Here is a 12,941-nt window from a genome sequence, read left to right on the forward strand (position 1 = left end):
AGGTCAAATAGATGTACATGGCCCATGTTGTTACCAGATACCGTGTGGAAGACCATGGAGACTATAGAAGGTAAAAGTTGTTTACAGTGGTATCAGTGGCAGCAGACTCAATTGAGAGAGATGTAGTAAGCTGTGACAACCCCTACATGCACTGCTCCAGAAAAGGAACAAACTAGGTAGAAAAACCATTAAAGAGAACTTTTTAAAATTGTGATAAGGATATTGGAGTGTTGCTTTTCCAAGTAGCTCCTGACAGTCATAGGGCTGGGAAAGGACTCACTTTTCTTTAACAGGCTGGCTACCTAGAGTTTGACCATGTTCCAGTCACTACATGGACAGCACAAATTTGGCTTGATTTTGTTTGTTGGTTTTTGTTCTGTTTTTTAATCTCTTTTAGGGGAGACAGAGTAGGATACAAGGCTGGGGAGAGCAGATCTGGGAGGACTGGGAAGTAACTGTGATCAGGATGCATTATGTGAAATTCCCAAATAGTCAATAAAAATATTCAGGAGTAATTGTAAAGATACAAGTTTGGAGGCCCAGAAGAACCAAGAGGCAATCTGGCCCTGGAAATGGTTCTAAGTCAAAGCCTTGACAAAGAATAAGTGAACTGTGCATTTTATTGGGGAGGAAGCCTCAGAGGACAGTGCTCTTCTATCTTATGGAGTTATTTACACCTGGTTAGATAATCAAAATTGAAAGTGGCAAGTGTGAGCAGCAATGCCCATTTGAATTGAGTCATAATGTACTCCAGACTTAAGACTGCCAGGCCAGTAAATGGTTCTCATAGTTTTTGGCTAAAGCTCTTGGAATTTTTGACCAGCTGTTTAGAGCATCATCTAAGTCTTGAAATGACCAAACACACCAGTTAATAAAGGGAATCTCAAACTTCCTGAGACAATTCCAGGGCTAAAGAACTGCAGGGCTCATGGAAGATTCTCAGAGATTTCAGGCAAATGAATGGTATCGTATCCAGTGATGCTCTCTAGTGCTCTCAATTGAGCAGGCTTTGCAGAATAAAGCTCCAGTGAGCTCCCAGTTGTAGCTAGGTTGGGTTCCTCTTTATTAGCTCTAGATCAACTCTGTTGGGTATTTAACTGTTGCATTACTGTGAATGCAGCCTGGCTTCTGACCTAGATGAGACTGTCAGGGTAAGTGAGTAAGGTGACAGAAAAGGTCAGACACAATGTGAAAAAAAAATGTATCCTGAGAGAAACTGGTGACCCTGCAAGGTCATTGCTCCTACACTAACATCTTAGAGCTGCCTGACAGGGACCAGGGTTCCTGATGCTTTTCTGGGATTCAGCACTATATGATAGATGAATTAATAGGTAGCTTTAGAGAGATAGAAGGTGGAAAAAAAGGGAACCTCAGTCAGACTTTAGGAGGAACCATGCTTCTTTATAGTGAGGAAGCATTTTTTTCACCCAAGAATGTTAATAGCAAGAATAACTACAAAGAAAGATGAAATACAGCCCCCTATGGAGGCAGAAACAACTTTTCTAGTCTACAAGGAAAACTGGGAAGTGAAGTCTTTCCAGAGGAAACCATCAGACGTCCTGCTAAATTTTAATGTAATTAAACACCTATGTTATTTCTCTGTCTTTAGCCTGCAGTGACCTGGAATTCAGAGAAGTGGCAAACAGACTGCGAGACTGGTTCAAGGCCCTTCATGAGAGTGGAAGCCAGAACAAGAAGACAAAAGCATTGCTGAGGCCTGAGAGAAGCAGTAAGATTTTAAAATTGAATAAAGTTGGAATAAATAATAATAAATAAATAAATAATAAATAAATCTGGAAGACGGTGACCTAGATCTAGTAAACCTCTCAGAATAAACACGCTTGTCAACATTTATCTTTTACCTTGTGAGTTCAAGTCCCCGTGGGCTACTTAGCAGGATGCTGTTTAAAATTGAAGAAAGCAAGAAGGAACAAAAGAAAGGAATTACCAATGATGTCATCAATACATAACAGTTTTGTATTACATGCTACATAGAAATCATAAGGAGACTCAATGGGATGTTGATGATAAGTATAATTTTGTCCTGTGTGAAATGGACAAATAAGTTTCTTAAAAGTCAGTTTCACATAGATAGCTTGGCTAGCATGGGATTTATCATCTGCACCTGTTGTTCATCCCACCCATTGAGCAGAAGACTAATATCACAATTTTTGAGTCAGATTACAGTAAGCTATAATTAAATACTGGCCAGGATGATGAACTCTGGCCAGTCCCATTCCATGGTTTCCAGAAAACGATGATAAATCAAATGAATCACAGTTTATAGAGGCTTATAGAGGTTAAACCCATCAGGGACAAGCATACATGTTGACATATTTCCTACTTATTTATATACTTCCCAATATATGTGACCAAGCATATCCAATTCAGGTGAGTCAAACAACCTTGTTTGGGAAGTGAAAACTTGTTTTTCTTTCTTTCTTTCTTTCTTTCTTTCTTTCTTTCTTTCTTTCTTTCTTTCTTTCCTTCTTAAATATGCATTTTATTAGATATTTTCTTTATTTACATTTCAAAAACTATCCCCTTTCCAAGTTTCCCCTCTGAAAATTCCCTATCCTCTCCCTGCTCCCTCTGCTTCCCACTGCATCCTGGCCCTGGCATTCCCCTATACTGGGGCATAGAACCTTCACAGGACCAAGGGCCTCTCCTCCCATTGATGACTGACTAGGCCATCCTCTGCTACCTATGCAGTTAGAGACATGAATCCCTGTGTTTTTTCTTTGATTGGTGGTTTAGTCCCAGGGAGCTCTGGAGTTACTGGTAGTTCATATTGTTGTTCCTCCTAGGTAGCTGCAAACCCCTTCAGCTCCTTGTGTACCTTCTCCAGCTCCTTCATTGGGGACCCTGTGCTCCATCTAATGGATGACTGTAAGCATCCACTTCCGTATTTGCCAGGCACTATTCTACTTAGAACCATCAATATGCAGTTTCTATCAAGATGACAGCAACATCACACAGTTGTCTGTAATAGTTATACAGAATATTTTTTTCTGAAATATTTTTCTTACTTTCCTTTAATTAAGTCTTTTTTCCATAGTTCCAAGCTTGTGCATTTATGAATCTTACCTTCTAAGATGATTTAATAAATGTGAAAAATTAAAGTCACCCATAGAAATAGATTTTTCACAGTACAAACGTATATTTTTCTTCTTGTGAATTTCAGGAAAAAAAATGACAGTATTTAGCAACACAATCAGAGAGTTTTGGTGTGTGTCTTTGAATGTAATATACAATTTGGGGCAGTGTATGTGGTTTTCTGTCTTTCAGTGTGAATTTATTTTGTAGTAATAACAACTAGATACATTTATTCCCTATCCCAAATAAAATGTCTAACTTATGGAAAGTCCTTCCATACCATTGCATATTGATACTTTTTAAAAATTATACTATGGTAAACTACACACAGTTAGAAATTTAAAACACAAAGAGTTTGGTTTGATTTATATATTTAATACGACAATGAGCAGAATTCAGGTATTAAGATATTTTTAATAATTAACAAGAACATTACCAAAGTCTAGAAAATATTCTGCAACATTCTATGGTCTTTTAGATATTTTATGGAGAAAATTTTAAAAAATTAATTTATAATATCTTTTGAATAGGGGAAAAAATCTCAAGAATACTTTGTCATGTCAATAGAAAGAAAAATTTAAGTGTTCTAGCAAGATAACATTTCATTCTGTTTTTAAAATATATATTGTATATGAATCCTTAATCCTATTAATCCTACTAATCTTTTCTAACACTTTCTGAATTTTAATTTTTCATAGTATTTTTTTTTTAGTAATATGTGATTCTATTTTGGGAAAGATTATTTCTTTAAGAAAATAATGTCTTTAATATCTCATATACAAATAATTTTTGGAAGAGTCATACTCACATAAAATTTTAATTTCAGTATATTTTTATTTTATAGAGAAACATGTGAAGTGGATAATTATAAAGTATTAGGCATCAGCAACTTCAGTAGATTTTACGAATATACATTTTATACTTTTTATAGCCATATGTTTCACTGTAGTACATCTTTTTAATGTGGTGAAATAAACATATTTATTCACAGAGGCAAGGATGCACATTTCTTTAGGCCATAAAAAGAGGTATAAGACATACATTTAAATGCATGCTTTTGTATTTTGTCAATTAAAAAAATAGCTGATAATTGGCTAGCTATTATAAGAATATGATTTAAACTTAATAAGGATCTTAGAAATTATTTGATGTTAGCTTAATAAATCTATGGAACAAATTTTATCATTCATTTTGATAACAATTATAATATAAACATCAAGGAAATTTAATTTTGATGAACTTGATCAGTGTTTTTAAATATTCTTTCTAAAAAACTCTCAAGTGAGTCACAACATATTCTTAGCAATGTATGCTGTTCATTCTAAGCCTATAACTGCTTTTAATTAAATAACATTAAACTAGTCTTTTCTGCCAACACTGATTTAAATTATAGAAACTGAAATCCAAAAATCTTTGAGTTGTGATTCATATGAATATTTGAAAACTATAATTTTATTTTCATTTTTTTAAAAAATTGGAAGATGTAATTTATATACATATGTCATTTAACATAATTTATGTATGTACTTATTTGTAATAAAGGTTTCTCTAAGATATTTTTATCTTACTTAATATCATCTTCATATTAAAACTAACTAATATATAGATAAAATGTGTACAAAAATTATTTCATTATCAAACATGGAAGAGAAATCCCTGTGCACACCTATCTTTATATGTTGATAGATTACAATGCTCATTTTTTCCCAAGGAAATCATGTCCATGGCTTAAAGTTGAACAAGGTGGAGAAGCTGGCTGTATTTGTGGGAAAATAGACACTTTCTACATCAAATAGACCACTTTATGTTTAATATGCACGATAACAGAAAGCACAATCTGGAAGAGGAAGACGCTGACCTAGCTTTAGTTTTTGTTAACACTGCTGGTTTATATTGATTTCAATGAAGTTCCTTTTGGTATTGCAGTTCGGAGAATGCAAGTAGATATTACTAGATAGGACTTAAAATAACAAATTGATGAAATTCATACTTTTCCTTTTTTCTATTTCTATTTTTTCTTTTTTATTGGATATTTTCTTCATTTACATTTCAAATGTTATCCCCTTTCCCAGTTTCCACTCCCCCTCAGAAACCACCTATTCCATCCCCTCTCACCCTGCTTAGTCCTTTTTAGTTAAAGTTTCTATTCATTTCTCTTAGGTATAACTTTCAATGTATATATTTTCTTGTTAATATTAACTATCTTAACACAAATTGTGTTGCAACTATGAAGGAAAGAGCTGAAATATGTGGCTTACTGACTAAACAAAGACAGAAGAATAAATAAAAATGGTATTTGTTGTATTATTTATAATTTTTCCTTTCAGACTTGTCTGCCTCAGCTAGACACTGTTCAAGTTGCATTATGTCAAAGCATATGGTACATTCTGACCACATCATGAAACTTTGTATGGTTAGAATTTTTAAATGATGCACTATGTTTTTCAATAGAGGCAATGTCAAGCTAACAGAACAACCAGGGCACAGCATGGTAATGGCTCACAACTTTTATGTCCATGAAGAAAGAGGATGGACACACATTGAAAATGTACTATCTAATTTGGAAAAGGGCATGAGTAAGTTTAAAATTGCAGAGAAGATGAGTGCAGAGATACCAGTTGTACCTGCTGATGAGATCAGTATCACTGAAACTAAACCTGGTGTTTCTCACTGACTTCTTGGGAAAGATAACCTAGGGAAAAAAATCATCAAAGGCTCCAACTGGTGAAAAGGTATATTCATTTTAAAGTCCAGAGTCTGAACTGATAATGTTGATGAACAAGATTTCTTCTTGAAAATAACCCACACAGGGAAATGGTTTTTTTTAGAGGACCTTTTCCAAGTTCCAATGACCTTGAAATCAGGCTACATATTGAGCTGTCAGCAGAACTTGGATATATTATTAACACTGTGCTGATTGTTACAGATATATAAATTTAAAGAGTTATGTCATAGTGTAGCCCAACACTGATGCTCCAGAGAGCTGAAGTCAGAAGTTGAGTTCCAAGGCCCATGAGTGACCATTCTATGGAGGTAACACCTGTGCTTCACTGAAAGTACCAGAAAGTTGCAATTCCCAGGGCCCAGGAAAATAGTTAGAATGGTGAAGGGACAAGACCAGAGAGAGGCTGTTAGCAGATCGAAGCACTAAGCCTCAGAGACAACAATTTCAACGGGAGAAGATAAGTTACAATGGCAATGCTACCAGAGTTAGAAGAGCTTCTTTGTATAAGATACAATTTGCTAAACACATGAAACTCAAGAAGAATGAAGACTGAAGTGTGGACACTATGCCCCTCCTTAGAATTGGGAACAAAACACCCATGGAAAGAGTTACAGAGACAAAGTTTGGAGCTGAGATGAAAGGATGGACCATGTAGAGACTGCCATATCCAGGGATCCACCCCATAATCAGCATCCAAACGCTGACACCATTGCATACACTAGCAAGATTTTATCAAAAGGACCCAGATGTAGCTGTTTCTTGTGGGACTATGCCGGGGCCTAGCAAACACAGAAGTGGATGCTCACAGTCAGCTAATGGATGGATCACAGGGCTCCCAATGGAGGAGCTAGAGAAAGTAGCCAAGGAGCTAAAGGGTTCTGCAACCCTATAGGCGGAACAACATTATGAACTACCCAGTACCCCGGAGCTCTTGACTCTAGCTGCATATGTATCAAAAGATGGCCTAGTCGGCCATCACTGGAAAGAGAGGCCCATTGGACACGCAAACTTTATATGCCCCAGTACAGGGGAACGCCAGGGCCAAAAAGGGGGAGTGGGTGGGTAGGGGCGTGGGGGTGGGTGGGTATGGGGGACTTTTGATATAGCATTGGAAATGTAAATGAGCTAAATACCTAATAAAAAATGGAAAAAAAAAAACAATTAGTGCCATGGAAAGGAGACTAGCACACTAATGCATGCTCCCCGAGGGTTAGCAATGTTAGCTTTATTTGCTTGTGAATAAAGAAACATAAACGTAAAAGGAAAAAAAAAAAAAAGAAGAGCTTCTTTGCTTGCACTCAGGCTTTGATGGGCCATGCCATCAATCTACAAGCTAAAATGCACCCCTTTCCCCATCGCGTTGCTTTAGGCACACACTTTGACACAGCAAGAGAAAAATAACTAACTCATTCATTGTATGGTATCCAGTAACAGGAGGACATAACTCTAACTGGAATAGAACTGAAGCAAAGCCATGCCCTAGGCCTTACACGTGAAGATGAGACCCATGGATATGCATATGACTTGTCATTACATGGAGAATGGAGAAGTTGTTTGTGTGACTGCTAGATTCACTCAATATCAATCAACATTCTTGAAACTTTTACATGTGTTACACATCTTATTTTCTTGACATGACTTTGAAACAGGTAGTAATAGTAGATTTTTCCATTAAGACAATAATAGTCTGATGTTTAGTTAACCAAATATTATCAAACACTTTACATAAATGATTATAAGCCAATGTAGAAACACTTTGAACCTAGACAATTATAACTATTTCACCATACATGTTTAAATCAACAAAATATCATAGCTTTTTAAAGAAATGGAGCTGGCTGGAGAAATAGCTCAGCAGTTAAGAGTACTGACTGCTCTTTCAGAGGTCCTGAGTTCAATTCCAAGCAACCACATGGTGGCTCACAACCATCTGTAATGGGATCTGATGCCCTCTTCTCTTGTTTCTGAAGACAGCTACTTCGTACTCATATAAATAAAATAATGCTTAAAAATGGAAAGAAAGAATTGGAGCAAATTGATAAAGTTTTAAGAGATCTTTATTATAAATTTCATATGCAAAAAAGGTTTCATGAACATTGTTGGAGTCCAAGAGTCACCCACAAACCACACAAATTCTGTTCCCAGACAGACTGGAATGGTTTATTGAACACATACCCTATGACTGATCAAACAGGGCTCATAACTCTGGGCTGATCCTATGATCCCAAACATATTTCTCTGTCAGCTCATAAAGGCTAAACCTGCATAAACAATGATAACTCATACGCAGGTGCAGGAAGTTCTACCCAGTGGTCCGCTCTGACTCAAGCCATTTCAGACATAGCAGTTCATATTGACCTTTAATTTGATTGGTCCTATTTAAACTTTGTGGAATTTCTTAAGATTAACAAACCTCATACAGAACAGAGCAGGGTATATGATCATCATGACCTTGCTTTGAGCCAAGTTATTTTTTCTGTGTCAAAGTCTGGCAGGCATATTACAGCAACAAAATGAAATAGCTGGTAGTTATGGAACTAAATGGTTACAGCTGTGCTAGGGGGCAGGCCTCAATAAATATATATTGTTTGAATATATCTGAACAATCACTGAAAATTAATAATCATAGAAAGGCAAGTAAATGCTAAAAACACTTTCATAGACTTTATAATAGTCAGCTGTTAGAAAGAGTTTCTTATTCTTTACTGTGTTATGATTACCAGGGTAACATTAGTTTTTGAGGCCTCCATAAATTATATGTTTGATTTATATGCCTAATTTTGCTTTTATTTCTTAAATTAAAAAAGAAGCCATAGCAGAATTATGGTGAGAATCTTTACAAAATGATTTAATAGAGTTTGCATAGTACTATGAAAGGAGTATGGAATTAATTTCCATTTTATCATCTTAGAAAGCATGGTAGAGATGAGCATCTTATGCAAAATCCTCAGATGAGCAGTCTGACTCTGAATTGGATGATGTCTTATGTTGCTTCTTACCCACCAAATGTTCTTCACAGTGAGAGAAAATGATGGAATTACTTCCACCCCCAGGGCACACGAGACATTCCAATTTCTTACCAAGATACTGCTCACTTTGTGTCATGCTGTCCTCACATTGAGAGGAAGATTGAATTCAGAATCAGATGGATTAAAATAATGCCTCATTTTAATGAAAAAGGAGCCTTCTAGGTATAACAGTGAACTTCATCTACTGAAAACAAACATCTAAAGTTAGAAGATAAATTTTCTTTTCTCATTTCAAGTAATAAAATAAAACAACCGGAGCATCGCTGATTTGGGTGTTTCTAATTATTGAGACATCTGGCAGTTTCTTCTTTTATTAGGATGATGTTGTAACTTTCTCTATAATGAAATTTAATTATGTACTATAGCACGACTAAGGTATTATCCTAAAGGAGTGATATTGGAATTTTGATCAAATGACACTTAATATTTTGAAATAGTGCTGATGTGTGTTAATATATAATTATAAAATAAATATTTATGCAATTTATTTAATGCAATAAAGCTATCACATTTCATTATTCCTTGGGAAGTGACTCCATTGGTTGACTTGGCAACTCAGTAAAATGTAAGTAGATTCGGATCCTTAGGAAGATCTCATATCACACAATGGGAACTATTGTTTACACTAGCAAGTTGAAAATCCATAAGAAGTTGGATTTTCTAATCATTGGCTGAATACAACTTCATCAATCATCTTGTATTCTTAGCCAGAAAGGAAACCCTTTTTCCTAATTAAAATAGTTTATGGTGTTCATGTTACTTTTAAACAAGAATATGAACCTAGTTTGAAGAAAATGGCTAAAAATATACCTGAAAATTTTCATCATCTCTAGCAACTAGGAGAATAAAAATCTAAAACAACTCTGAAATTTCTTCTTACTCCTGTCACAATGGCAAACATGGATAAGGCAAACTACAACTTCAAAAAAATATGGAATACTTGACTATCAGGTATCTTGAAATGTTCAATAATTAGTAGCTAAAACAAAGAGAAATATATAATTTTAAAATAAATCAAATAATTAAAAATTATAATGATTTTTAGAGGTTTAATGTAAAATCAAATGATTCTGTACACCATTATTTCCCTTAAACTAGATGCAAGGCAATGAACAACAATTATTTTATGATACTTGCTTTGAGATACTAATATGCTAAATTATTTTCAATATATCACAGGAAGAAAGAGTATATTTAATATTACACATTCACCTTTTGTTTTGGTTATCTGTATTTTAACTGTGCGCTAAGTTATTTGAAGAGAATTTTTATAACATTTAATAACAACATGCCTTCACTCAGTATAGGGTAAAAACAGATGTTTACAACAAGCTAACTGCATAGAATTTTGTATAATATGTGCATTCTCATAGTTTGCTTGTTTGCATACGTGAACTTATGCATTATACAGTGTTGCATTAGTTAGTGTTCTATTGTTAGAAACCAAAACCAAAACAACTTATAGAAGAAAACATTTAATTAGCAGGGTAGTGCATTGTCATATTGGAGGGGAATGTGGTTGCCAACAGGCAGGTCTGGTGCTAAAGAAGAAGTTGAGAGCTAAATCCTGACCTAGATGCAATAGGCAGCAAGAAGGTCGCTGGGTCTGGCCTGAACTTTAGAAACTCCAGAGTTTAAATCAGTGACACAGCTTCTCTAACCATGCCACTCCTACTAATCATTTTAAGAAAGTTCTACCAACTGAAGTTCAAGAATTAGAAATTCAAGCCTATAGACACAACTGTGTTGTGGTTGTATATGATATGTATGTAATTCAACCACATTACTTCAATCTATATCATATTCTTTCATATTCTGTTTCAACCTTCATTACTTTGGAAGTACATATTCATGGAAACTTTGGAGTATCTTATTCATATTTGTAAGAGTCTTGCTTACAAAAAGATTGTGATGATGGTGTGTTTAAGAGCACATACTACTCTTACAGTAGACCAATGTTTGACTACTTGTACCACATTGGTAGGTCCACAAGCCCTCCCCATAAAACCCCACCTCCAGGGAGAGGAGATGACTCTGCTCTACATGGGAACCACATTCACTTGTGCATATCCACCCACAATAATGCACTTACACACAAGTAAAAACGAATAATAGCTCTAATTGTATTATTTGGTACACTTTTCTTGAAAATGTTTGTGTTTATATATTCAAATATGGCCACAACTTATTTAGTATGAGATATAATTCTAAAACTTTTTTCCATACTCTGTTAATCTGTTATATTTGGAACCACTTAATCTGTGTTTATGTTTTTGTTAGATTTTACTTTTAAGATATCAAATATGTTTCTTAAATTTCTTTTTATGACAGGCTTAATGCACAATATATTTCCTGTATTCTTATGTAATTCTGCATCTGTTTTTTTTTTATATTTTCACTATTGTTGTGATTTTGTTGATAATTGACTTTTTATCAGATGACTGTGTGGTCATCAATTTTATATCTACTATTTTATCCTTTATTTACAGAAGAATGTTGAAATTCCCAGCTGTTCCTGTGAATTGCTCTATTCTCAATGCTTTTATAAGCTGTTTCGGGCATTTGGAATATTCATTACAGATACTTTACACAGTGAGAATCATCAGACCTACTTGTTAAACCTTTGTCATCATCTCGGGTTCCCTTTCATGGAGTAGCATTCATTAGGCTACATTCATTAGCTAATTTTTATTAATGTTTATTTAATGCATTACATAAACCCTCTTAACTTTAAGCTATTATTTTAGGTGCAATATACAGAAAAATTTTACCTTTTTAAATAAAATTTGGAATGATTTTTACATGTTTAGATAGTTTATATTTAATTATCTATATGGTTTAATTGTAGTACATTTTTATTTTATTTTAAAGTTTTTCTTCTTTTTTTTTTTATTTTTTTCCTGAAGGTGCCTTTTCTTGGGCTAATAAACTATGTTTTATTATTTTCTTGAATTATCTTTTGGTTTACTGATATATAAATTATATGTCATACTTGATCATTTATTTTACTCTGCTGTTGCTATGACAAACAAACATTATGCATAAACATTATGACAAAAGCAACTTGGAGACTTGTTTGACTTTTGTATCTGGAGTCACACTCCATTGAGGGAAGTTGTGGTATGAACTTAAGGAAGAAACTCAAGGAGGCAGTCAGACACAGATCCATAGAGGGATGCTGCTCACTAGCTTACTCCCATGACTTGCTTAAACTGTTCCTTTTATTTCCTTTTTTGTTTTTCCTTTTTTGTATCCCTTTGATTTTATGAAGCAGAATTTCTTTGTATAACAGCGCTACCTGTTGTGGAACTCACTCTGTAGACAATGCTGGCCTGGAACTCATCCAAAGTTTCCTACCTCTGCTCCCCAAGTGCTAGGATGAAAGGCATTTGCCACTACATCTTCAGCTTGTTGTCTTATACAGGACAACATGCCCAGGATAGCATGTCCGTGATAGGTTGTGCTCTCCTACATAAATCATTAATCAAGACAATATCTTAAAGACTTGCCTACAGGTAATTTGATAAAAGCATTTTCTCAATTGATGGTCTTCTTCCTGGCTAAGACTAACTTGTATAAAGTTGGGAAAAAAGTCGACCAATACACACACTAAATCAAATTTTTTTCATTGAATATATAATATAAGGCTTTAAACTCTCCTTTGAAAAGTATGATTTGTCAGTGGGTGAAGAAGCTTTCTTCCAAGCCTGATGACATGAGTTTGATTACCAACTATATGGTGTAAAAAAATCAATCTGAAGTTAACATCTGACTTCACACACACACACACACACACACACACACACACACACACATACACACACACATACACACATACACACACACATACACACACACACACACACATACACCAAGAGAGAAAGAGAGAGAAATAGATAGATGATAGATAGATAGATAGATAGATAGATAGATAGATAGATAGATAGATAGATAGATAGATATAGAGAGATAGATAGAAATAAAGAAACATTTTCTAATGTCATATTTGTTTTCATACACTATAAACAAATTGTATGATTCCAATAATTTACATTCAACATTAATTTTAGAGGCTATTAAAATAAAGTTTG

The 12,941-nt window shown here is 34.5% G+C and overlaps 1 protein-coding gene across 6 annotated transcripts in view; it reads left to right on the forward strand.

Moving 5' to 3' along the window:
- Spock3 (sparc/osteonectin, cwcv and kazal-like domains proteoglycan 3) overlaps positions 1-12,941 on the forward strand; it is a 406,102-nt gene that overhangs the window by 376,255 nt on the left and 16,906 nt on the right. For all 6 annotated transcript variants that reach the window (XM_006509517.3, XM_006509516.2, NM_001252620.1 and 3 more), the window contains one exon: positions 1,610-1,729. In XM_006509517.3, the coding sequence (XP_006509580.1) occupies positions 1,610-1,729 (120 nt within the window). The remainder of the gene's footprint in view (positions 1-1,609; positions 1,730-12,941) is intronic.

This window comes from Mus musculus, chromosome 8, assembly GCF_000001635.26.
Source record: "Mus musculus strain C57BL/6J chromosome 8, GRCm38.p6 C57BL/6J".
NCBI lineage: Eukaryota > Metazoa > Chordata > Mammalia > Rodentia > Muridae > Mus > Mus musculus.